This window comes from Mustela nigripes, chromosome 14 (genome assembly GCF_022355385.1).
Source record: "Mustela nigripes isolate SB6536 chromosome 14, MUSNIG.SB6536, whole genome shotgun sequence".
In the NCBI taxonomy this organism is placed as follows: Eukaryota; Metazoa; Chordata; class Mammalia; order Carnivora; family Mustelidae; genus Mustela; species Mustela nigripes.
The window spans coordinates 27452715-27474521 of NC_081570.1; the positions used below are offsets into that span (position 1 = coordinate 27452715).

At 50.0% G+C, this 21807-nt stretch overlaps 2 protein-coding genes across 7 annotated transcripts in view; both read left to right on the forward strand.

Moving 5' to 3' along the window:
* THRAP3 (thyroid hormone receptor associated protein 3) overlaps positions 1 to 7191 on the forward strand; it is a 75709-nt gene extending 68518 nt beyond the window's left edge. For 2 of the 3 annotated variants that reach the window (XM_059377267.1, XM_059377268.1), the window contains 4 exons: positions 596 to 783; positions 3105 to 3300; positions 3747 to 3890; positions 5593 to 7191. In XM_059377267.1, the coding sequence (XP_059233250.1) occupies positions 596 to 783; positions 3105 to 3300; positions 3747 to 3890; positions 5593 to 5814 (750 nt within the window). In that variant the 3' untranslated portion in view covers positions 5815 to 7191. The remainder of the gene's footprint in view (positions 1 to 595; positions 784 to 3104; positions 3301 to 3746; positions 3891 to 5592) is intronic. The other variant, XM_059377269.1, reaches the window with a different exon arrangement.
* Positions 7192 to 7612: 421 nt separating this feature from the next.
* Positions 7613 to 21759, forward strand: SH3D21 (SH3 domain containing 21). Of its 4 annotated transcripts, XM_059377270.1 has the most exons (16): positions 7621 to 8310; positions 8474 to 8631; positions 8735 to 8798; positions 9056 to 9174; positions 9412 to 9502; positions 9675 to 9730; positions 9821 to 9866; positions 10016 to 10116; positions 10236 to 10322; positions 10486 to 10528; positions 19839 to 19932; positions 20039 to 20091; positions 20216 to 20310; positions 20464 to 21335; positions 21431 to 21494; positions 21573 to 21759. In XM_059377270.1, the coding sequence occupies exons 1-16, from the start codon at positions 8307 to 8309 to the stop codon at positions 21642 to 21644; spliced, it is 2019 nt and encodes a 672-aa protein (XP_059233253.1). In that variant the 5' UTR covers positions 7621 to 8306; the 3' UTR covers positions 21645 to 21759. The 4 variants fall into 4 exon arrangements, with proteins under 4 accessions (XP_059233256.1, XP_059233255.1, XP_059233254.1 ...); XM_059377271.1 differs by lacking the exons at positions 19839 to 19932; positions 20039 to 20091 and having other exon boundaries at positions 7619 to 8310; XM_059377272.1 differs by lacking the exons at positions 9412 to 9502; positions 9675 to 9730; positions 9821 to 9866; positions 10016 to 10116 and having other exon boundaries at positions 7614 to 8310.
* The last annotated feature ends 48 nt before the right edge of the window (positions 21760 to 21807 follow it).

Here is a 21807-nt window from a genome sequence, read left to right on the forward strand (position 1 = left end):
AAAATAAAACTGGACCTGGTATTGCCACTTTGTGGATTCTCCATTGTGGTTTTGCTCTTCCCTCTCTAAAGCAATTTCTCACTGTAACTGGGCTTTTTGGTAGGCTGCTGAAGTGTCCCACAGTCTCTTGTTGGGCTCCATACTAAGAGCTTATTCCAAGGAGAGGGTAAACCCATGGTGGCTGCCACAGTGTAGGTAGGGAAGGATGACACGACACCAGCATTTACACTCTTGATGGTGACTAGGCTGAGCCAGCCTAACCGGCCACCTTGTGAAGCTGATTTGGGCCTACTCAGTGTGTAGGCTAGCCAGAGTCATTACTGGGCCACAGAGAAAACAAACAAGGCAAGATCAATGTCTGGCATTTTCAGAAGGCAATCGTCATCATTTTAGAGAACAGTTTGGGTTCTGTGAGGGACCCTCAGGAAGGGACTTCTGTGGGAAATCCTATATGCCCTCCAAGCTTGGGTGAGGAGCTCACACTCCCAGTGCTTCCTCTGCACCACTTCATTGGAGTAGAAACCACAGTTTATGGGGTGGTTGAGTTGTCAGCCCTGAATCCCAAAAACCTTAATTTTGATTTCTCTTACGGCAGGCTGAGGGAAAATACAAAGATGATCCTGTTGATCTCCGCCTTGATATTGAACGTCGTAAAAAACATAAGGAGAGAGATCTTAAACGAGGTAAATCAAGAGAATCAGTAGATTCCAGAGACTCAAGCCACTCAAGGGAAAGATCAGCTGAGAAAACAGAGAAAACTCATAAAGGATCAAAGAAGCAGAAGTACGTAAGCCCCAGTTCCTTCCTTCAGACTCTGGAGTGTGGGGTCTCTTGTCTGCTCCTTTTGGACTGTATACCAGACCTTCTAAGCCAAAGAAGTTCAGGGTTAGGAATGATAGCAGTTCTTGTATAACATGGAACTGTCAAGTAAGGTCCCTGGCTGAAAACAGAATTTCTGCATTAAAGTAGGTGTGATCCTTGTCTAATAAAGAAGGCCTCCTGGGAGATGGGCATTTAATTTGGCTATATGGACGGAGCAGAAAATGACTTGGGAATTCCTTCTGGGTTGTGTTAGGCATTTTCTTTTATATGTTCTTTTTCATCACAAATCTTTGTGGAGACGTACGTTTTTGAAACAGTTCAAAGTTGTTGGCTGGTTTTGTCAAAGAAATAGAGTGAAACTAGATAGGACAAGATTGTTGATCTTAAATGCCTTTTCAGAACTAGTTTCGCAGACACCTCCAAGTGAGGTATTCCAAATACTCTTTAAACAAAGGTAGCATTGTTGAACGTCCTAGGGCAGCATCCATGCCAAGGTCCTGTCGTTTCTGTTTACATCTGTGAAAGTTCCATGCCTTTTCAATCATGTCTCATTAAACATGGAGGAGTTGAAGCCCTGCACTTTCCCATATGAAGCAACACCACTTTTCCTGTCTGTGAACTTCGGCCGGCAAGCATTTTCATATCCACTTGCTGATAACAATCCTTTGAAATAAGTTGGACACTTGGTGTGGTACCCGTTTTGCCCATTTTGAAAGATAAGCCAGGCTCATAATGATTGGTCTAAGAGGACAGATGATTTGTCTAAGATGATCAGCTGGCATCAAAACCCAGGTGTTCTGTTCCACTTTGTCTCCCTCTCCGCTGTGTTACTTCTGCCCGGGGAGCCCTGGCAGCCTTCGGGGCTGCCTGTTGACGAGGGACTCGATCATCCTCGCGGAGAGTGGAGGTGGCTGTACAGCAGTCCTCAGCGCCGCTTGCTGGTGGAGAAGCAGCAGGACCCCTCCAGCATTTCAGGGTTGGGTTTGGATTATTGATCCTGATTGCTTTCCCTGGAACACATGTCTCTTTCTCTGACTTGCCTTGCAGTCTTTGAAACCCTAGTATTCTCTGAATGGGGCAAGAAGAAAGATGCTTACCCTCACGCTTACTCTCACTCTAAGTCACGCCTCAGTTGACAAAACTGTTTGTCATAGGAGTGAAGGACAGCTCACCCAAGGTCACACAAGTATGGAAGGTGGTGCTGGGACTCAAATCTGGGGCCTTTTGGAGTCTTATTTTTTAAAACCTCTTAAAATAGCCCTGACTTACAGGAGTCAAGACTTACACATCTTAGTTATAAAAATCCTATGACAATAACTTGGGCTTCTTATGAGTAAATGCTAGAAAGAGCCACTAGGGTTTAAATATTTAAGTTGTTGAGCTTCTTAAATGTTAGGGAGTGTGGTGGGAGAGGCAGAAGGATACTTTGCATAATGGAGGACAACGAGAGGTTCCTGGCATTTGGCAGGCTTCTCCCCTAAGTTGTCCTGTAGTCCTGGGTGACTGGCCTTTCTGCCACCTTACAGGCAGCCAATGGGCTCCATCAGCACATGGCAGGGCTGGCACCAACCTCTGGTACATAGACAGTGACTCACTGTAGTAAGCTCATTTGCCCTAGTCTGTAATTGCTCTCCGATGAAGGGAAGGGCGGGAAGTCACTCTGGGAAGAGTTTTGCTAGATCCTGTGCTTACTAACTCACCCTGTTTGAGCTCAGTGAGAGGTGGCATGTGGAGTCGTTGTCTAATTAGAGCTAGCTTTGAGCCCAGCTTCTGCTCAGCTTGGTCACCCTGAATCTCCGCTGTCTATAAAATGGGGAAATGCTCCTGAAGGGTCACGGTTGCCGTTGGCAGCCTGCCTGCTCTGTCCCTGTAGAGTGTTGAAGCATGTGGTTTGTTCAGTCTTAAGAACAGGCCCGTGAGGCAGCTTGCGTTCTTCCTGTGAGAAATGAAGGTAACGTAAGGTGCGCAGTACATCAGGGCTCCCAGTGCAGTGTTGGCTTCCTTCTGCCTTCCTCATTCACGCATATGTATCACAGCGGGCCGTGTTCTCTTCCTCTTACTGTGCATGTCCTATGCTCTTCATTGGCTAAGACACAGACACATGACTCAGAATTGAGAGGAAACTCTAGGTGCCCTGGGTGGGTAGCTGGGGGCGAGTCTTGAGGTTATGCATCTTTGGAGTCTTCATCACAGACATGCTCGTGATTCTCTAGTGAGGCCCCAGCTGAGGGCTGTCCCCCAGCGCCGACTGATTTAAATCCTCGGCTCTTCTGTTCTCATAGGAAGCACCGGAGAGCACGAGACCGGTCCAGGTCCTCCTCCTCTTCGTCCCAGTCATCCCATTCCTACAAAGCGGAGGAGTACACTGAAGAGACGGAGGAGAGGGAAGAGAGCACCACAGGCTTTGACAAGTCAAGACTAGGGACCAAAGACTTCGTGGGTCCAAGTGAAAGAGGCGGCAGAGCTCGAGGGACCTTCGTAAGATCCTTCCCCCTCTCCCTGCTCCCGCAGGTTCTGGTTATGTGATTATCAGGTTACTAGTTTTGTTACCCTTGCTACAGAAACCCAAGCTCTCCGTCCCAGAATCTGTGGTGCCCCCTCCCCCAGGCTTTTTGCTTCTAGTTATTTTTCTGTTCATAATCGTGCTTACCCAGAAAGCCTCTCAGGGCTTCTGGCCTCCAGATTTCCACATTTACCTTGACTGCTACAGCATCTGTAGGGAGGAGGGCCTTGTGCCATCCAGTTCTCTGCCTGGACTACAGACCCGAGTACAATGGCAGTGGCTAGAAGCCAGTTGATTGGCTGATTGACTAGAGGACCCCTGTCTGTCCTGTGCCAGAGGAGGTATTTGAGCAGAAGGCAGGGAATGGTTTTTCTCCACTCCTGACGCACTTCTTTGTTCCTTTTCCCCGTTTATGCCACAGCAGTTTCGAGCCAGAGGGAGAGGCTGGGGGAGAGGCACCTACTCCGGTAGCAACAACAGCAGCAGCAGCAACGATTTTCAAAAGAGAAACCGGGAGGAGGAGTGGGACCCCGAGTACACGCCCAAAAGCAAGAAGTATTACCTGGTATGTGTCTGGGATGACCAGGAAGGGCCGGGGGCCTCTGGCACACAGCATGGCTGACCCCGAGGCTTCATTGGTCTGTCCAGAGCCGTGATGAAAGGCATGTGCAGGAGTTCTTTGTACTTGGGGGATAGTGCACTGCTGGCTAGAGGCGTGTTCTCCCGCGAGGCGGGATCCTGGCCTCATCTGGGAGGTGTGTGGATTTCAGGATAAGCAAGAAGGGAGGCTCTGGGCTTTTTGAGTTGTGAGCTGGTCTAATTGCTAGCCCACCCTCGGCTGCCCTCCAGCCTTTATCCAGGGACAGAGTCCATACTTTTCCCCCCAAGTTCGCAGTTCACGCTGTCCTTCCCGAGTACAAGATAGAAAGACAGCTCAGGATCTCTTCGAGGAGAGGCTCTGTCTCCAGAATGAGATGTCACTGGGGCGTCTCTCATCTGAGCTGTTGGTCATTCCTAGGCAGCAGGCACTTTGTGGGTCTCCCTCCATGCGTCCCTCACTTTGGGGCTCGTCTAGGCTGGATTACCTGGCCAGGGAGTAAGTTCTGTCAGTCCTGCTGTTTGAACAGCAGGCTCAGGTCCAAGCAGATGTCTTGGAGTGTTGTAACCAAGGTAAGCCTGCAGCTGAAGCTGCCTCGCCACAAGCAGGACCAGTGCGGGGCTGTACCAGCAGTGGCACAGGTTTACAGCCACCTTCCCTGTTCTGGGGAGGCTGGAGACTCCTCAGGGACCCTTGGGCCTGCATCTAGGGGAACGTTGACTGGGCCAACTCCACAGGTGCTGGAGTGGCACTGCTCCAGGGGGAAGGTGAAAGCCATCTGAGTCCTTCTCCCTGTCCCCATTTGCTGCCTGAAGCAGCATTGTTGACCTCCTGTGTTTAGGCTGTTGAACCAGCAGCCCTGGCGGGAAGCAACTGGCCCTCTCACTGAGTTGGTCCCTGGGACCTAAGGGATGGTTTAGAGGTTTTGAAGCCACGGGGCTGATGAAACCAACAACTTGTAGTTTTCAGAGTGCTTTCTCCCTCATTCTGTCATTGGAGCCCTTCTCTCGGGTGATTATCAGGGGAGGATCGAGATGCAGGCTGGGGTTTTCCTGCTCTGCCGCACAGCCTCTCTGCGTGAAATTACAGAGGCGAGAGAGAGATGGGAGGCTGGGTTCTGGGTCCTATCTTTGCCACTCACAAGTCTGAGACCATGACCGGGTCATTTTGCCCTTGGTCTCCCTGCCTGTTCTTGGCTGGGGTGGGCAAGAACTTGCGTGCCAACGAGCTCCCTGACATCCCAGACCAGACAGAATCTCATGTTTTGGTGTTTGCTTGGCTTTCTCAGACCTGTCCTTTGAGACCTGGAATATTAAATAACATAAAGTCCCCTTAAGTTCCTGGCAGAGTGGAGGGTGATGGTGATGGTAGGGGAGATGTGAGGTTTAAAGGAGAAAATGCAGGTGAAGGTCTCTTGGGCCTCAGTGAAGATTTTATCATCATTGTAATGCCCAGTTATTGCCTCAGAATGCCTCAGGCCCCGGTGGAATATTCTCTTGGATCTGAATCAGTAGCATTTTTGGAGTAGGAGAAGGGGAGGAGGACAGAAAAGCAACAAAAGGTGGGGTGAGGTAAAAGATTGGTATGAGAAAGTCACATTTTGGGGGAGAAGAGGGTTCTGGCTACTCTTGTTCGCTCCGGGATTGATGGCAGTTTTCTTTTCTCTCAGCATGATGACCGTGAAGGTGAAGGCAGTGAGAAGTGGGTGAGCCGGGGCCGGGGCCGAGGAGCCTTCCCTCGGGGTCGAGGCCGGTTCATGTTCCGGAAGTCCAGCACCAGCCCCAAATGGGCCCACGACAAGTTTAGTGGGGAGGAAGGGGAGATTGAAGACGACGAGAGTGGGACCGAGAACCGAGAAGAGAAGGACAATTTACAGCCCACAACTGAGTAGGGGCCACTCTGATGGGAGCCCCTGCCCAGGGGAGAGAGGGCGCTGGGAAGATGGCTGGTGAGGAGCAAAACAGAGGAGCCTGAAGATTGCAAAAATCCTACCCCTACCCGCCACCAGCCAGCCACGCAGAATCCTACTACAGCCGAAAGCATCCCTGGCGCTGCGTCCCACTGGACAGAGGCGGCCGGCCGAGGAGCCTGGGGTCAGGCCCGGCTCTTGAGCAGAGCAGAACACAACACGTTGGGCTTTAGCTGTGTTTCTCATTTGTTGTTGGTGTGCGGGGTGGGGGCTGGGGTAGGGAGGGGAGAGCGATACTTGGATTTTGGTTTGTTCCCTATTAGAAACCGACAGTTTTGTTCTTTCTTTCATTTGGAGCTAAGAGGACTAATTTGATGATTTTCAATCTCTTCTTTCTTATCCTGATTTTAAAAGCCCTTCTTCATCCCTTTTTTCTTTTTCTTTCCTTTTTTAGGCATATGTAGTAATAATAGCAGAAAGATTTAATTTGGGCAACTTTGATTCTTCAAAGAGAAAACAAAGCATGTGAATAAACATTGAAGTGTTCACCTCAGTTTGGGACCAAACTGCTTGGATCTTTGTAAAAATCGGTTTTGTATGTCGAGGAGGAGTTCAAGGCCTTTCTGACCACCTTGTGTTCCCCTTTTCTGCACAGCCATGTATTCCATGGCTGTAACCACACCCCACGTGTCCCCCCCACCCCAATATTTTCTGATTTTTTTCTGGGCTGGGCATCCCATTCTCCACCAGCAGCTCCAGTATCCCAAACTTTGTAGTCCTGCTGATCCTCTCAGCAACAGGGGTGGAAACTGGTCGGCAGTTTCTGGTCTGTTTTCTAAGAAACTTCTGAATTCTATTATCTTTACAAATATAAGATGAGAAAATAATTTTTTCAATATTTTTTATTAATCTTTTTATAAAATGAAAAGAAACTCCTATGGTCGATTAAGGAAGGTGGTTATGGCTGGGTGGTTTGTGGGGGTTTGTTTTTTTCTTTTCCTTTCTTTTTTTTTTAACCTTAAGCTTTAAGTTGAAACATTCTTGGATGTTTGGGGGGAAAAACATCCTCTTTAAATGGGTCCTTGTGCTTGCCTTCTGGGGAGGCGGTCCTGAGCAGGTGAATCATACGGCATTTATGCATATGTTATATGCAGACTGCACCCACCTCTTCTCCCCCCGCCCCCAACCTTTGCCTCTTGGGTTGTTGTGCTTCTTTCCCCCTTACTTTGCTACATTTCTATAGTTAAGTTGGTTTTACTTGAATGATTCATGTTTAGGGGAAAAAAAATGAAAACACCCTTAAAATTTGTTTCAACTCCTCCTGCAAATAAAAAAATAAATGAAGAAGGCAGATGTAAATGGACTCTGGTCATTGTCACCTTTAGAGAGAGAGAGAGAGAGTGTGTGTGTGTGTGTGTGTGTGGTGGGGTGGGGAATAGCAGCTTCAGGGAACCTGAAAGAGCAACTCTCATGGCTGTCTCTGAGGCTGTTGCTCAGTTCCTTCCTCATCAGTGCCATGCTCAGTTCAGGGAGGAGACTGCCGCCCTTTGCTGGCTAACTCATTGCCACCCTGGTGGTTTTTCATCCTGTACCTTGTACACCCTAAAAGAACCAGATTCTTGCACTGTGGTGTAATGGGCAAGGACTTTGGCTTCCAGAATGGTGGGGCAGGGATCAAGGGTCGTGATAAACAGCCTCAGCCTTCTGAGCTGAAAGATGACCAGAAAGCCCAGCCAGGAAGGGACTGGCACCAGATGGGCCCTCAACTTCAGGCCTTGCTGGCTCTGGCCTTGGCTATGAGCGGGAGCCTTGAAAGCTCCTAAACTTCCTTATTTCTTGTCTTTTCCCAAGGAGAGTCTGGGTGTGTTTTATGAAAGCGAACAGCCTGGTCGCACTCTGGGGTGGGGTTATGGGGAGAACGTGCTTTCCAGGGAAAGCAGATATTTGGAATAGAACTCTGTGGTAGCTCTGTGCACACCAGAGCAGCTACCCAGTCCGCCCAGGGCCTGCCTCGGAGCCGCTGCCGCCTGCTGGGGGCCCCACCCTGGTATGTGCCTCTCCCACCTCTTCCCGTGCAGCTCACAGCTTGCCTGCGGGGAGAAGGTAGGCCAGAAAAGGCTTTGTGCCAACGGTGGGTGGGAGCCTCAGGGCCTACGGCTGCGAGAGGGAGGAGAGGCGGCTAGACTGGAATTTAAGTGACTGGGCCAGGAAGAGCAGGTGGGGGAGCTGCGGCCCCAGCACTGGCCAGAGACCCTGGAGTCTCCATTCCAGGGTTGGGGGCCGAACCTGCTGAGCCAGGCCACCTCCTCTCCCACACCCACTTCCAGCACCTGGGGCCGACCTATCCGCTAGCGTCTCCGCCTCCTTCGCCTCACATCCTTGCAGCCCGTCCCACCCTACCCTGGCCCAGTACTCGGCAGCCCACGGGACAGCACTGTACTCCCAGCCCGGCTCTGGAGCAAGTCCCGGAAGCTATGGGTATGTGCAGAGGGTTTGGGGAGGGCGGAGAAGGCAAGAGAAGTCCACACCACCACCCCGCTCTCCCGCTGTCCTTTATGCGGAGTCCGGGACTCGCGCCTAAGCCCGTGTGCCCAGACCCGTCCCTTCTGAGCTGCGCCCCTACCCCGTCCTTTGCCCCCAGAGGTGCTGGTCCTGGCCGGATACCGCGCGCAGAAAGAGGACGAGCTGAGTCTGGCGCCCGGGGACGTGGTCCGGCAGGTGTCTGAGGGGCCCTCACGGGGCTGGCTGCGCGGAGAGCTGGGGGGTCGTTGTGGTCTCTTTCCCGAGCGCTTGGTGCAGGTGAGGCCAGGCCGCAGGTCGGGTGGATGAGGGTCTCAGTGCGTGCCCACCCCCGGAGCTGAGAGCCGCCGCCCCACCCCGGTGTCCTCGCGTTCGTTTCCAGGCGATCCCGGAGTATCTGCGCGCGGCGGGGGAGGCGCCGAGCCCGCGCTGTGCACGCCGCCGAGGTGAGCTGAGCGCCAGGCCCAGTGGGCGGGCGGGCGGAACCTGCGCAGCTCCGGCAGCCCCAGCGGCGGCTCTGGGCGCGGCTCTGGGCGGGGCCGATGGGGCACTCCGCGGCCTGTGATTGGTTCTTGGGTACAATGCTCCACCTTGGGGCGGGGCCGGGCGCTCTTGCTTGGGAGCCCCCGGCCCGCCCCTCTCGCAGCTCCGGGGACTGGGGAGCGCGGCTCCAGCGGCCTCTTTCTCTCTCGTCTGACTCCAGGTCGCCCTGCCAAATCTCGGGGCCCCCAAAGATGGTGCAAGGTGAACTTCAACTACATCCCAGAGCAGGCAGACGAGCTGAAGCTGCAAGCTGGGGAGACTGTGGAAGTGATAAAGGAGGTGAGGGGACGAAGTGATGAGAGGCTTTGGGCGGAGATGCTGGAGCTCATCCCTGGGTGAGAGATGTGTGAAGAGAGGGTGTGGGCGTTGGGGCTGCTGAGGGACACAGAAATGGGAAAGTGAGGGAGCAAAGGAGGAGGGAGCACTGGACAGAATCGGGACAGAAACAAGGGTGGAGGAATTCTCGAGAGACCCTTGGGGCAGAACCAGATGGCCCTGCGTCCTCCTCCTCCCCAGATTGAGGACGGCTGGTGGCTGGGGAAGAAGAACGGGCAGCTGGGAGCCTTCCCATCCAACTTTGTGGAGTTGCTGGACAGTGGGCCCCCAAGTGAGACCTGCACCCTGTGACCCCGTGAACCCTTGTGACCAGACTCTGCAGTCACCATTGACCCTTCCAGTGGCCTGAGCCTGTGATCCACGCATCCTGACCCTGTGACCCCTTTGACTTCTCCCATGATCTAAACTGAATTAGCACACTGAATTAGCACTGTCCCCACCAGGCCTCGGGAACCCAGACATGCCTTCAGTCAGCCCTGGTACCCAGCGGCCTCCCAAGGTAAACTGGGTGCAGTGGGCACAGACATTGCGAGTTCTTCTTAGAGGGGTGGAGGCTCAGCTTGTTCCTCCCTCCCCTCGCCCCCACTAGCTGAGCAGTCTGACCTATGACAGCCCTCCAGACTACCTGCGGACAGGTGAGCACCCAGCCCAAGGGTTCCTCCGAACCCTCTCCAAGCCTAGCTGACCTGGGGAAGGGGGAACCCAACCGAGCTGATGGGGGAGGGAGGGCCTGATTGATCTGGAGAGAGCAGTTGGCTTTAGTGGACTGACCACCCCCCTACAGTCTCCCGCCCTGAGATCTACAGGGTCCTGTTCGATTACCAGCCTGAGGCCCCAGATGAGTTGGCGCTGCGGAGGGGGGACGAGGTGAAAGTACTGAGGAAGGTAGGAAAGCACAGGGCAAGGGGAGGTGGCCAGGAAGGGCATGTTGAGAAGCTGTGGGACCCAGGAAGGCAGGAACTTGGGTTCCTGGCTCACCTCCCCATGGGATCTTGTTCTCCCAGACCACAGAGGATAAGGGCTGGTGGGAAGGAGAGTCTCAAGGCCGAAGAGGAGTTTTCCCTGACAACTTTGTGCTCCCCCCACCCCCAGTGAGTATGGGGGCAGGCATTCAAGTTGGGGTTCAGGAGGGCGGGCAGGCTGCCCTCGACAAAGTTGGGGGGGGTGCTCAGTGGGCATTCAGGCTACCCCTAAATGACAGTGAATCTAGAAATGTGGGAACTCATCAGATTCTGATAACTTTGTTCTTCACAGGTTAAGAAGCTGACTCCACGGAAAATGGTGTCTCGGGAATCAGGTGGGTGCCCAGGAAGCCTGGGATTTGAGGGGGGAGGTGGTGGGATTTTGCTCTCTGGGACCCCACCAGTTTAGTTGCCCATAAACACCCACAGCTTCCCAGTGGTGCTGTATTATAGTCCCTTAGGAGCTACCTCTGTGGGTTAAAAATCTGATAGGTATTTGTGTGGGTCATTGTGTAGGAATGTGTCAGTTTGTGTGGGTGTGTATTTCTTTGTGTGTTTTGAGAATGTGGCTATCAACATGTTTAGATTTGTTTCATTTTATAAGGAAATATAGTGATCAATGAGTCTGTGTTTTTTTTTTAAAGATTTTATTTATTTATTTGACAGACAGAGATCACAAGTAGGCAGAGAGGCAGGCAGAGAGAGAGGAGGAAGCAGGCTCCTGCTGAGCCCGATGTGGGGCTCGATCCCAGGACCCTGGGATCATGACCTGAGCCGAAAGCAGAGGCTTTAACCCACTGAGCCACCCAGGAGCCCCGAGTCTGTGTTTTTGAGACTGTGTTGTGTGTTTGCACATCACATGAATGTGTCAGTGAATAGTTCTGTGGGGATGTTTTACTTCTCTTTTAATGGAATACTTCACACATGCCAAAACTGCACATAATGTGCTTTGAAACAATAATGGGGAAACAAAAAAACCAATAATGAACACCTGTGAACATTCATGAGCTGTCATCAAACCCAAGAACTAGATTATTGTTAGTGGTTTGTGTGCTCCTTTTCCTTCCCATTCTACTCCCTACCCTCCCCGCAAAAGATAACCACGATTCTGAATTTTGCTTTTATAATTCCCTTGAATTTTTAAATTTACTTACCTATGTATGTGCCTAAATAATGCATCAATTAATTTTTGCTTATTTTTGAGCTTGATAAGAATGGTGTCATGTTTATAGTCTTCTGGGACTTGCTCTTTCTGATCAACATTATATTTCTAAGATCAACCCATGTCGTATCTAGATGTAAGTTCATTAAATTTTTCTCTGATGTATAATATTCCTTGCAGGGAATTTACCACAGTTTATGTATGTTTCTGGTCTCCTCCTGATGTTAGGCATTTTCATTGTTCCTAGTTTTTGTCACAACAAGTACTGCTGCCATGAACAATTCTGTACCTGTGTTCTGGTGTGCAGCTACAATCATTTCTCTAGGATACAATACTAGGGATGCCATTTGAGATCGTAGGATTTGTGAATATTCAACTTCTATGAGAAAAAGTCAGTTTGGCTTTCAGAATGATTGTATACTTTAACGTTACACCATCAGTGTATGAGAGCCTGGTATTCCAAATCCTCTTCAACACTTGGTTTTACCAGATTTTACTTCTTTTGTGCGTGAATCTAGGAGGTACAGAATAGCATCTCATTGTGCTCCATTTGCATTTCCCTGGTCATAATTGGTTGGGGTTCTTTATATATACTGAATACCAATCCTTTGCAGGTTACATGCCTTACAGATATTTTCTTTCATTGTGGCTTGTCATCTCTTTTCGTATAATGGTGTTCTGTGATGAATGGGAGTTCTTAATGTTAATGTAGACATATCAGTCTTTCATGGTTAGCAGGTTTTTTTCTTGTCTAAGAAATTCTTCCTGCTCCAAGTTCAGAAAAGTCATTTACATTTTCTTTAAAACCTTTAAAGTGTTTCCTTTTGTTTTTAAGTGCCTTTATCTCTGTGGAATTGATTTTTTTAAAAGATATTATTTATTTATTTGACAGACAGAGATCACAAGTAGGCAGAGAGGCAGCCAGAGAGAGAAGGGAGGAAGCAGGCTCCCTGCTGAGCAGAGAGCCTGATGCAGGGCTCGATCCCAGGACCCTGAGATCATGACCTGAGCTAAAGGCAGAGGCTTTAACCCACTGAGCCATCCAGGCACCCCATGGAATTGATTTTTAATGAGTAACCCAATTCTACTTTTTTCGATACGGGCAATAAATTGTTCCAGCACCTTGTATTACACTCTGCTTATAAATTTTGCACAGCTTTCATAAGATTTATTTCTAGATGCCTCAGACTTTTTTATGTCTGTTAAAAAATTAGATAAGGGCCCCTGGCTGGCTCCATTGGTGGAGCGTGCCACTCTTGATCTTAGGGTTTTGAGTTTGAGCCCCATGTTGGGTGTAAATATTACTTAAAAATAAAATCTTGGTGCACCTGGGTGGCTCAGTTAAGCATCTGCCTTTGGCTCAGGTCATGATCCCTACATCCTGGAATAGAGCCCCAACCCCACATCTGGCTCTCTGCTCAGCAGGAAGCCTGCTTCTCCCTCTCTCACTCACCCTGCTTATGTTCCCTCACCCACTGTGTCTCTCTCTGTCAAATAAATAAATAAAAATCTTTAAAAAAGTAAAATCTTAGGAGCACCTGGGCAGCAACGTCGGTTGAATGTCTGCCTTTGGCTCAGGTAATGATCTCAGGGTCCTGGGATCAAGCCCCACATGAGGCTCTCTGCTCTGTGGAGAGTCTCCTTTTCCCTCTCCCTCACCCCCACTCACGCTCTCTCTCAAATAGTTAAGTAAAATCCTTAAAATCTTTAAAAATATATAAATAAATAAATTATTAAACTTTATTTTTAAATATCCTTCTGTTTATTTCAAAAATATAGAAATGTATTGATTTTTTGTATATTGATTTCATAGCCGGTCATGGTACTAAAAACTGATTATTTCTAATTATTTATCTGTGCTTTAAAAAAAATTGTTTATTTAAGAGAAAGAGAGTAAGCAAGAGAGAACATGAATGGGGTGAGGGCCAGAGGGAGAAGCACTCTTCCCGCTGAGCAGGGAGGCCAAGGTGGAGCGTGATCCCAGGACTCTGAGACCATGACATGAGCCTAAGGAAGATGCTTAACCAACTAAGCCACCCAGGCAATTCCTCCCCTGCCTTTTTTTTTTTTTTTAAGATTTATTTATTTATTTCATAGAGCACAAGTAGGAGGGGCAGAGGGAGAGGGAGAGAGAATCTCAAGCAGACTCCATGCTGAGTGTGGAGCCCATTGTGGGGCTCGATGTCAAGACCTGAGCTGAAATCAAGAATCAGATGCTTAACTGCACCACCCAGGTGCCCCTATCTTGAGCTTCCTTTTTTTTTAAGCTTTTGTTTGTTTGTTTATTTATTTGACAGAGAGAGAGAGATAGTGAGAGAGAGAGCACAAGCAGTGGGAGTGGGAGAGGGAGAAGCTGGCTTTCTGCTCAGCAGAGAGCAAGATGCAGGGCTGGGGCTCTATTCCAGGATGCTGGGATCATGACCTGAGCCAAAGGCAGATGTGTAACAACTGAGCCACCCAGCCCCCCCCAACTCTAGCTTCTTAGTAAGTTTTCTGTGAAGATAGTCATGTCATCTGTGACTAATGACAATTTTGCTCTGTCTTTTCATTTTATTTTCTCATTCTACTATAGTGGCTAGGGACTCAACACATGGATAGAAGTTGTTGTGTTAAACATCATTACCACGTTCCTGATTTTAAGTGGAATATCTCCAGCTTTTCTCCTTTAACAGTGAGACTGACTTAGAACCCTTTTTTTTCCTTTTTATTTATTTATTTAAAGATTTTATTTATTTATTTGCCAGAGAGAGAAAGAGAGCATTCAAGTAGGAGGGAGCAGCAGGCAGAGGGGGAGGGAGAAGCAGGTTCCCTGCTGAGCAGGGAGCCCAATGTGGGGCTCAATCCCAGGACCCCAGGATCATGACCTGAGCTGAAGGCAGGCCCTTAACTGACTGAGTCACCCAGGTGTCCCTAGATCTTTTCTTAGATACCTTTTTTTTGTCAGATTAAGAAAGGGCCTTTCTATTTCTAGTTTATTTATGATTTTTATGAGTGTGTGCTGAATTTTTTCCAAATTGTTTATGTGAATCTTTTGAAATGATTTCTCTGCGTTTTCTCCTTTAATCTATCAATGTGATAAAAGACATTTATAGAATTTTCTAATGTTAAGCCACCCTTGTATTCTTAGGATCAATTAATTGGTTATGGTTTTATTATTTTTTCATATACTATTATCATATACTGTTATCTTTTCATAAACCTTTTTCTTAAGGTTTTGGCATTTATTTTTACTGCCCTCCTCTGATTATGAATATTATACTGGCCCCATAAATGAGTTAAGGGGTACACATTTTGTTTTTTAATTAGCTGGTAGATCTTAAAAAGATGGGAATCATTACGGGAGCAGATGGCTCGTTCAGTCCGAGGAGTGTACGGCTCTTGATCTTAGAGTTGTGAGCTTGAGCCCCACACTAGGGATACAGTTTACTTGGGGGAAAACAAAAAAAAAGATGGCATAATCATTCCTAGAGAGTTGATAAAACTTGCCTATAAATCCATCTGGTCCTTTCTTTTCGTTTTGTTTTGTTTTCCATTATGGGAAGATTTTAAACTACTTCCATTTCCTTTTTCTTTCTTTCTTTTTTTTAATTTCTTTAATAGTTACAGGAAAGTTTGGCTGAAATTCTTTCTTTTTCTTCTTCTTTGTTTTGTTTGGCTTAAATCAACAGAAATTTAATCTCTCATCTTTCTGGGGGCTAGAAATCCAAAATCAAGATGTTGGCCTAGCCATGCTTTCTGTGAAGAGTCTAGGGGAAGCATCTCTCCTCGTCTCTCAGCTACTGGGAGTTGCTGCCTATCCTTGTCTTATAGGTATATCTATCACTCTTCTCTGCCTGTCTTCACATTGTTGTCTTCACTGTGTGGGCGTCCAAATTTTCCTCTTCCAATAAGATCACCAGTCATTGGTTTAAGGCCGTGATAGAGTGTGACCTCTTCTTTTTCTTTTTCTTTTTCTTTTTTTTTTTTTTTTTTTGTTTGTTTTTTTATTTGACAGGGAGACAGCAAGAGAACACAAGCAGGGGGAGTGGGAGAGGGGGAAGCAGGCTTCCTGCGGAGTGGGGAGCCTGATGAGGGGTTCGATCCCAGGATCCTGGAATTATGACCTGAGCCAAAGGCAGATGCTTTATGACTGAGCCACCCAGGTACTCCTCAGCTGTTGCAAAGACCCCTTTATAACTGCTGTTCAAACAGCTTTACTTTGGAACTCAGATGAGAAGGAATCTTGCATTTTAGGAGGCTTGCAGTGTTCTTTCTGTTTCCTGGTCCCTGGGTAACCATGGCTGGCCAGAAATCTAACGAAAATTCTCAAATCAGTTTTATTTTCATTTTTGTTATTTTTAATTATTTTTTTATTTTTTATTTATTTTTAAAGATATTTATTTATTTGACAGAGATCACAAGTAGGCAGAGAGGCAGGCAGAGAGAGGGGGAAGCAGGCTCCCTGCTAAGCAGAGAGCCTGAGAGCCCGATGCGGGGCTCGATCCCAGGACCCTGAGATCATGACCTGAGCTGAAGGCAGAGGCTTAACCCACTGAGCCACCCAGGTGCCCCTAATTATTTGTTTTTTAAAGTAATCTCTATACCCAACGTAGGCCTCAGACTCACCACCCCCTAGATCTAGTCTCATGCTCCACTGATGAGCCCCCGCAGGCGCCCCGTGAAAACCCTTTTCTATTGCACCTTTTGTTTTCAAGCTTCATCTTGTTCTAGTATGTGTTGTACTTCATTCCCTTTCGTTGCCCAATAATATTCCCTTATGTGAATGTCTGAGATTTTATCCATCTGTTTGCCGGTGGACGTTGTGTCGTTTTCACTTTTGGGGGTAGGAACATTTGTGTACGCGTTTTTGTGTTGGCTGTTTCCATTTCCCTTGGGTATATGCCTAAGAAAGGGATCTCTGGCCGCTAGGATAGCTCTGTGTTTAGCTTTGAGAAGAACTGTCACAGTTTTCCAAAATGCTTGTCCGGTTTTATATTCCCACCAGCAATGCATGACGGTTCTGCTTTTTCCACATCTTCACCAACATTTGTTAATCTCTTTTTTGTCCTAATCATCCTAGTCAGTGTGGGGTGGTATCTCGTGGATCTGCTCTACCTTTCTCTGCCCACTTCCATGTTGAACGTCTTTTCATAGGTTTATTCCCAATTTGTATATCTTTTGGAAAAATGTGTATTTGGGTCCTTTGCCTCTTTTTTCATCAGGTTCGTTGACTTTTGACTGTTGACTTCTAGAGTTTTTTAAATGTCTTGAGAAAAGTCCCTTATTGGGCATTGACTTTGCAAATATTTCCCCCCATCCTGTTGTCTTTTCACTTTCTTACTGGTGTCCTTTAATGCATAAAAGTTTTTACATCTGAAGGAAGTCTCATGTCTGTATTTTCTCTTTGGTTGCTTGTGGTTTTGGTGTCCTGTCTATGAAACCAGTGCCAAGTCCAAGGCTGCACCCTAAATCAAGTGACCTCCCTCCACCGTGGCAGCAATGCTGCCAATCCTTGCAACCAGCCCTCACTGCAGAGCAGTGTCTACACAGACCAGGCTGGTGGGGGCGCGGCAGGGATGGGGGCAGGCGCCGGCAAGGGCGCCATCAAGCGTAAAACGCTTCTCAGGTTATCATATGCCTTTGGTCCATTTCCAAAGCCCGGCAGTGGTGGTTTTGTCCAGCTTTCTAGTTGTCTTGTGAGGTGAGGATTTGTCTACCACGTCATTCAGCAGTAGCCAAACCCCCTTTCATTAGGCATTCTTTCCACCACTGCTTTCAAATGTTCTGCTCCTTCTATCACTATGCTTCCAGCTTACTAATTCTCTCCCTGGCTTTTTGGCTGTTTTACCTGCTCTTTAACCGATATTTGATTTATTTCAAGAATGCTGTTTTTCGGGACGCCTGGGTGGCTCAGTGGGTTAAATCTCTGCCTTTGGCTCAGATCATGATCTTGAGATCCTGGGATCAAGCCCCACATTGGGTTCTCTGCTCAGTGGGGAGCCTGCTTCCCCCCCTCTCTCTACCTGCCTCTGCCTACTTGTGATCTCTCTCTCTGTCAAATAAATAAATAAAATCTTTTTAAAAAAAGATTTTTAGGGCGCCTGGGTGGCTCAGTGGGTTAAGCCGCTGCCTTCGGCTCAGGTCATGATCCCAGGGTCCTGGGATCGAGTCCCGCATCGGGCTCTCTGCTCAGCGGGGAGCCTGCTTCCTCCTCTCTCTCTGCCTGCCTCTCTGCCTACTTGTGATCTCTCTCTGTCAAATAAATAAATAAATTCTTTAAAAAAAAAAAAAAGATTTTTAAAAAAATGCTGTTTTTCATCTCTAGTTGCTCAGTTTTCCTTCCCTACCCCCAGACTTGCCTTTTATTCCCGATGGTCCCTTTGTTGCCTGTCCTGTAGCACAGCTGTGCTCTCTGACAATTCTAGCACCTGCTGTGCGTCGTGTCTGCTGACTCCCATTGTCAGTAGCCTGCCTTTTCGTGTGTTTTGTGATCTTGCTGTGTGAGCTTAGGACTTGTTCCCAACCTGAGGGAGTTGAGGGGGAAGCCTTCAACCTGAGGAGAAGCCTTCTTCCAGAGAGGTCTTGCTTCTACTTCTGCTGGGAGCCAAAGGGTACCAATCACCAGAGACCAGAGATCACCAGAGCCCTCTGGAAGAAAGGAGAGGCACTGCGGTGTCACTACCAAGCTTGGGGCCTGTGGCAGGAGCTCAGGAGGTGCGCCCCACTCCCGGGTATCGGTTCCTCATTACAGGCCCAGGCTGTGGAGGCATAGCAGCGTGGCCCTCCTACTACCTTTCTGGCCTCAGTTTCTCCCTTTTTGTGGACCTCCCCTGCTTCTTTGAGGTCCACCAGTGCCTCAAAAGTGTATCCTCCAGGGGACAGAATTGCTTTCTAGTGGGAGGACCCTCCCAAGCTCCTCATCCACCAACGCATGAGAAACTGAAGTCAGAGTGAACGTTCACTGAGCTTTGACTCCATGCCCCATACTCTTCCAAGCAGCTCACACGAGTGGGGTCCCTCCAACCTCACAGTAGCCCCCCCCCCCACCAGGTGGATACTGTCATTATGCACGTTGTACAGACGAGGATACCAGGGCCCAGATACCAGGGCACAGGGCGGCTAAGTGACACAGCTGGTCCTTGCACAGCTGGCGCAGAGTGGAGCGGGACGTCAGAGCCTGGTGTCCAGCTCTGGGGTCTACACTAGCACACTGTGCATCCCGTCAGGATTCGTGTGCATGTCTGTGTGTGAGACCGTGTGTGTGACTAAACACCAGCAGGTATGCGTGCCTAGGCCGGAGCGGCTCCTCGGTGCCCACAGATGTGAAGGTCACTGCGTGTGACTGTTCACTCTGACCTTACCTTCTCAGCGCGGCCATCTCTGACCACCCCATTTAGAATGGACATTCCCCTGCTTGTTCTTCCTCAGTAACAGCCAGTAACTCTCTCACACACAATACAGTCTACTTTTGCTTATGTCTGCTCCCCGCGTGGAAGCCGAGCCCACCCTGACTGCTGTGGGAACACGCTGTAGGCAGGGGGAGTGCGGCCAGGGCCCATGTCAGAGGCTGCTGCCCTAGTCCAGGCCAAGGGGGTGGTGCCTTGGGCTAGAGTGCTTAGTGGCACTCCGAGTGTTTAATTCAGGACCTGTTTTGAATGTGGAGCGATCAGGATTTACTAGTGGTTTGGATGGTACAGCATAAGGGAGTGAGAGAGGTCAAGGGTGACTCATTTTGTTATCTGGGTGAATGGGTGAGTGTGGGAGGTGGGGAACAGTGGAAAAGAGTCAGATTTGGGGGATGGGAAGTGAGAGCTCAGTTTTGGGTCTGTTAAGTGTGTGATGCCAGTTAGCTCCCGAGTGGGAAGGGAGAGGACACTGGGATAGGAATCTGGAGTTCAGAGGCTGTGGATGAAAATGTGGGAGTCATTGGCTTACCGATGCTAATTAACTCCATAAAACTGGGCGAGCTCTCTTAGGGAGTGAATGAGATAGAGAAGACCAAGAAGTTCTAGGGTAGGAGGGTTGGATTGGGAAAGGCTATTGCTGTGGGCTAAGAAAAAGATAAAGTCTGTACCAGGGAGGCAGCCGTGGGCACTGAGCAGGGAGCAGGTCATCGAAATGTATGGATAGGAGCGCCTGGCTGGCTCCGTCTGTAGAGCGTGCAACTCTTGATCTCGGGGTTGTGAGTTTGAGACACATGTTGGGCACAGAGATTACTTTAAAAAAAAAAAAAAAGTATGGATAAAAAACTTAGCAGGATATGAAGCTATGTCCTCTCCACAGCCTTCCCTGAACCGTCTCCTGCTAGGTGTCCCTTCGGGTTGCTCCCATGGTTCCTTATGTCCACGTGGCATGAGGGTGGTCGGCTTCCCCCGAGTTCTGAAGAGGCAGAATCAAATGTTCATCTCTTGTCCCTCGTCCCCTATGCAGAGGACAGGGCCAGCAACTGTTAGATGGATGGATAAGGGAGTGAATGAGTGCCACACTCCCTTCTCCTCTCCCAGCTCCTATAAAGGAACCAAAAAAGGTGACACCCAAATCAGCCCTCCCTACAGTCAGGAAGCTGGTGACAGCCCCCCCTGGGCCCAGCAAAGCCAAGTAAGGAGCAGGGTTGCGGGGGGGGGGGGGGGGCGGAAAGAGGAGAGTACAAAGGAAATGCTGCTCCCTGTTGCCCACCTCCTGGTCTGATGGGGATATGTTCCAGGCCTTCTTGGACACCCAGTGGAGACAGTCAGAAGCGCCCCTCCCGAGACTTGGGTAGGTCTCCTTGCCTCCCTCTGGTGGGAAGGAATAGGGGACCGGGTAGGCTGTGCTGAAGGACAGAGATGGGGAGAGACTTGGGGTCAGAGGAGCCTGGACCCCTGAAGTTCTGCTCTCATAGGCTCCGGTGGCAGCTTCCTCAGCGGGGGTCCAGGCCACCCTGGTAGAAAGGGACCAAAAACCCAGGCTTCCCGGCAGCGCTCTGCAACCAGTCAGGTAAGAGGTCCTGAGACACCGGGACCACTGAGAGAGTCTGGTTCCCATATCCCTGGGATATGTGAGGGGGGAAGGATCCCAGGCCAAGGGGAACCTGACTCAAACTGTAAAGGTACCCATCCTTCAACTGAGCCCTCACCCCCATCACCACAGGAGGAAGAGCAGAGCAGCCTAGCAAAGGCCTCTCCTGTGAATAAAACCCCCACTCTGGACAAGACCCCCAGCCCAGAGAAGACTCTGTCTCCAGATAAGGCCCCCACTCCAGAGGAATCCCTGACTCCAGATAAGGTCCCCATCTCAGAGGGGTCCCTGACTCTAGAGTTCAAGGCCCCAGCCCTAGGGAACCCCACCCCACAGGAGGGCCTGACTCTAGACAAGGCCCCCAGCCCAAACAGCCTCATTTCTGTGGATGTGGCCCCTGCCCCAGAAGTCCCACCAGAGGATGAACTCCTTGGCCCCAAGATGGTCCCTCCTGGGGATGAGGTGTCCACCCTGGAAAAGGTCTTGACTCCTGAGCAGGTGCTCTCTGAAGAGGCCTCCACTAGAGACAACACTCAATTCCACCACTTCTCTCCCGAGCAAGCTCTGCCGAAGTTCACGTCTCCTGTGGCCAATGAGGCTCGATCCCAAGAGGTCCACATGCCAGAGAAGGCTGATCTCTGCATGATGACACACCCTCTTGATCAGAGCAACAGCTCCCCATTCCAGTCTAAGTCCAAGCCAGGGTCCATGCCTGCCCTTGAGAAGGCTACAACCCTCCTCCAGGAGGCACCTGGGAAGCATGAGGGTACCCCGCAAGAGGCAGCACTCCCCAAAGAGGAGGTGGCCCCCAAAGAGGTAGACCCTGCTCTAAAGAATCCTCATTCTATCAAGTCGACTCCAGACCCCCAAGAGACTCCCACCCCACTTTCCCTGGTTCCGCAAAATCTCACGGACAGCAAAAGTGACAGAGGCGATATAATGAGGCTACAGGACGAGATGGAATCTTTAAGGAGGTCTCTGGAGCGGATGGGGGTGCAGCTGGAGTAAGTGGGGAGGAGGGAGGAGCGGGGGCAGGGAGGGGGGCCGGTGGCTCTAAGCCTGCCCAGCCCACCCCTCCCCCTCGACCTCCCGTCCGTAGGAGGAAGCTGACGGACATCTGGGAGGAGCTGAAGAGCGAGAAGGAGAAGCGCCGGCTGCTGGAGGTGGGTGGGGTGCGGGTCCTAAGGGGCTGGAGGCTGGTCCTCCCCTGAAGGCCTGTCCTGACGCCCTCTCCCGACTAGGTGCAGATGAAGCAGGGGACTCGGGAGTCCCGGACCCTGGGCTCCATCCACGCGCAGACGCAGACGCACTGAGGGTGGGCCCGGCAGGGACCACGGCGGGACCTGGGAGCAAGTCAGGCTCCGGCCACCCACGTCCTTGCACACGACTTTAAGAAACGCAAGAAAGTAAACCGCAGTGTACGCGCTCGCCGCGCCTGCCTGGTCCGTGCGGAGGCGGGGCCTGCGTGGCGGGGGC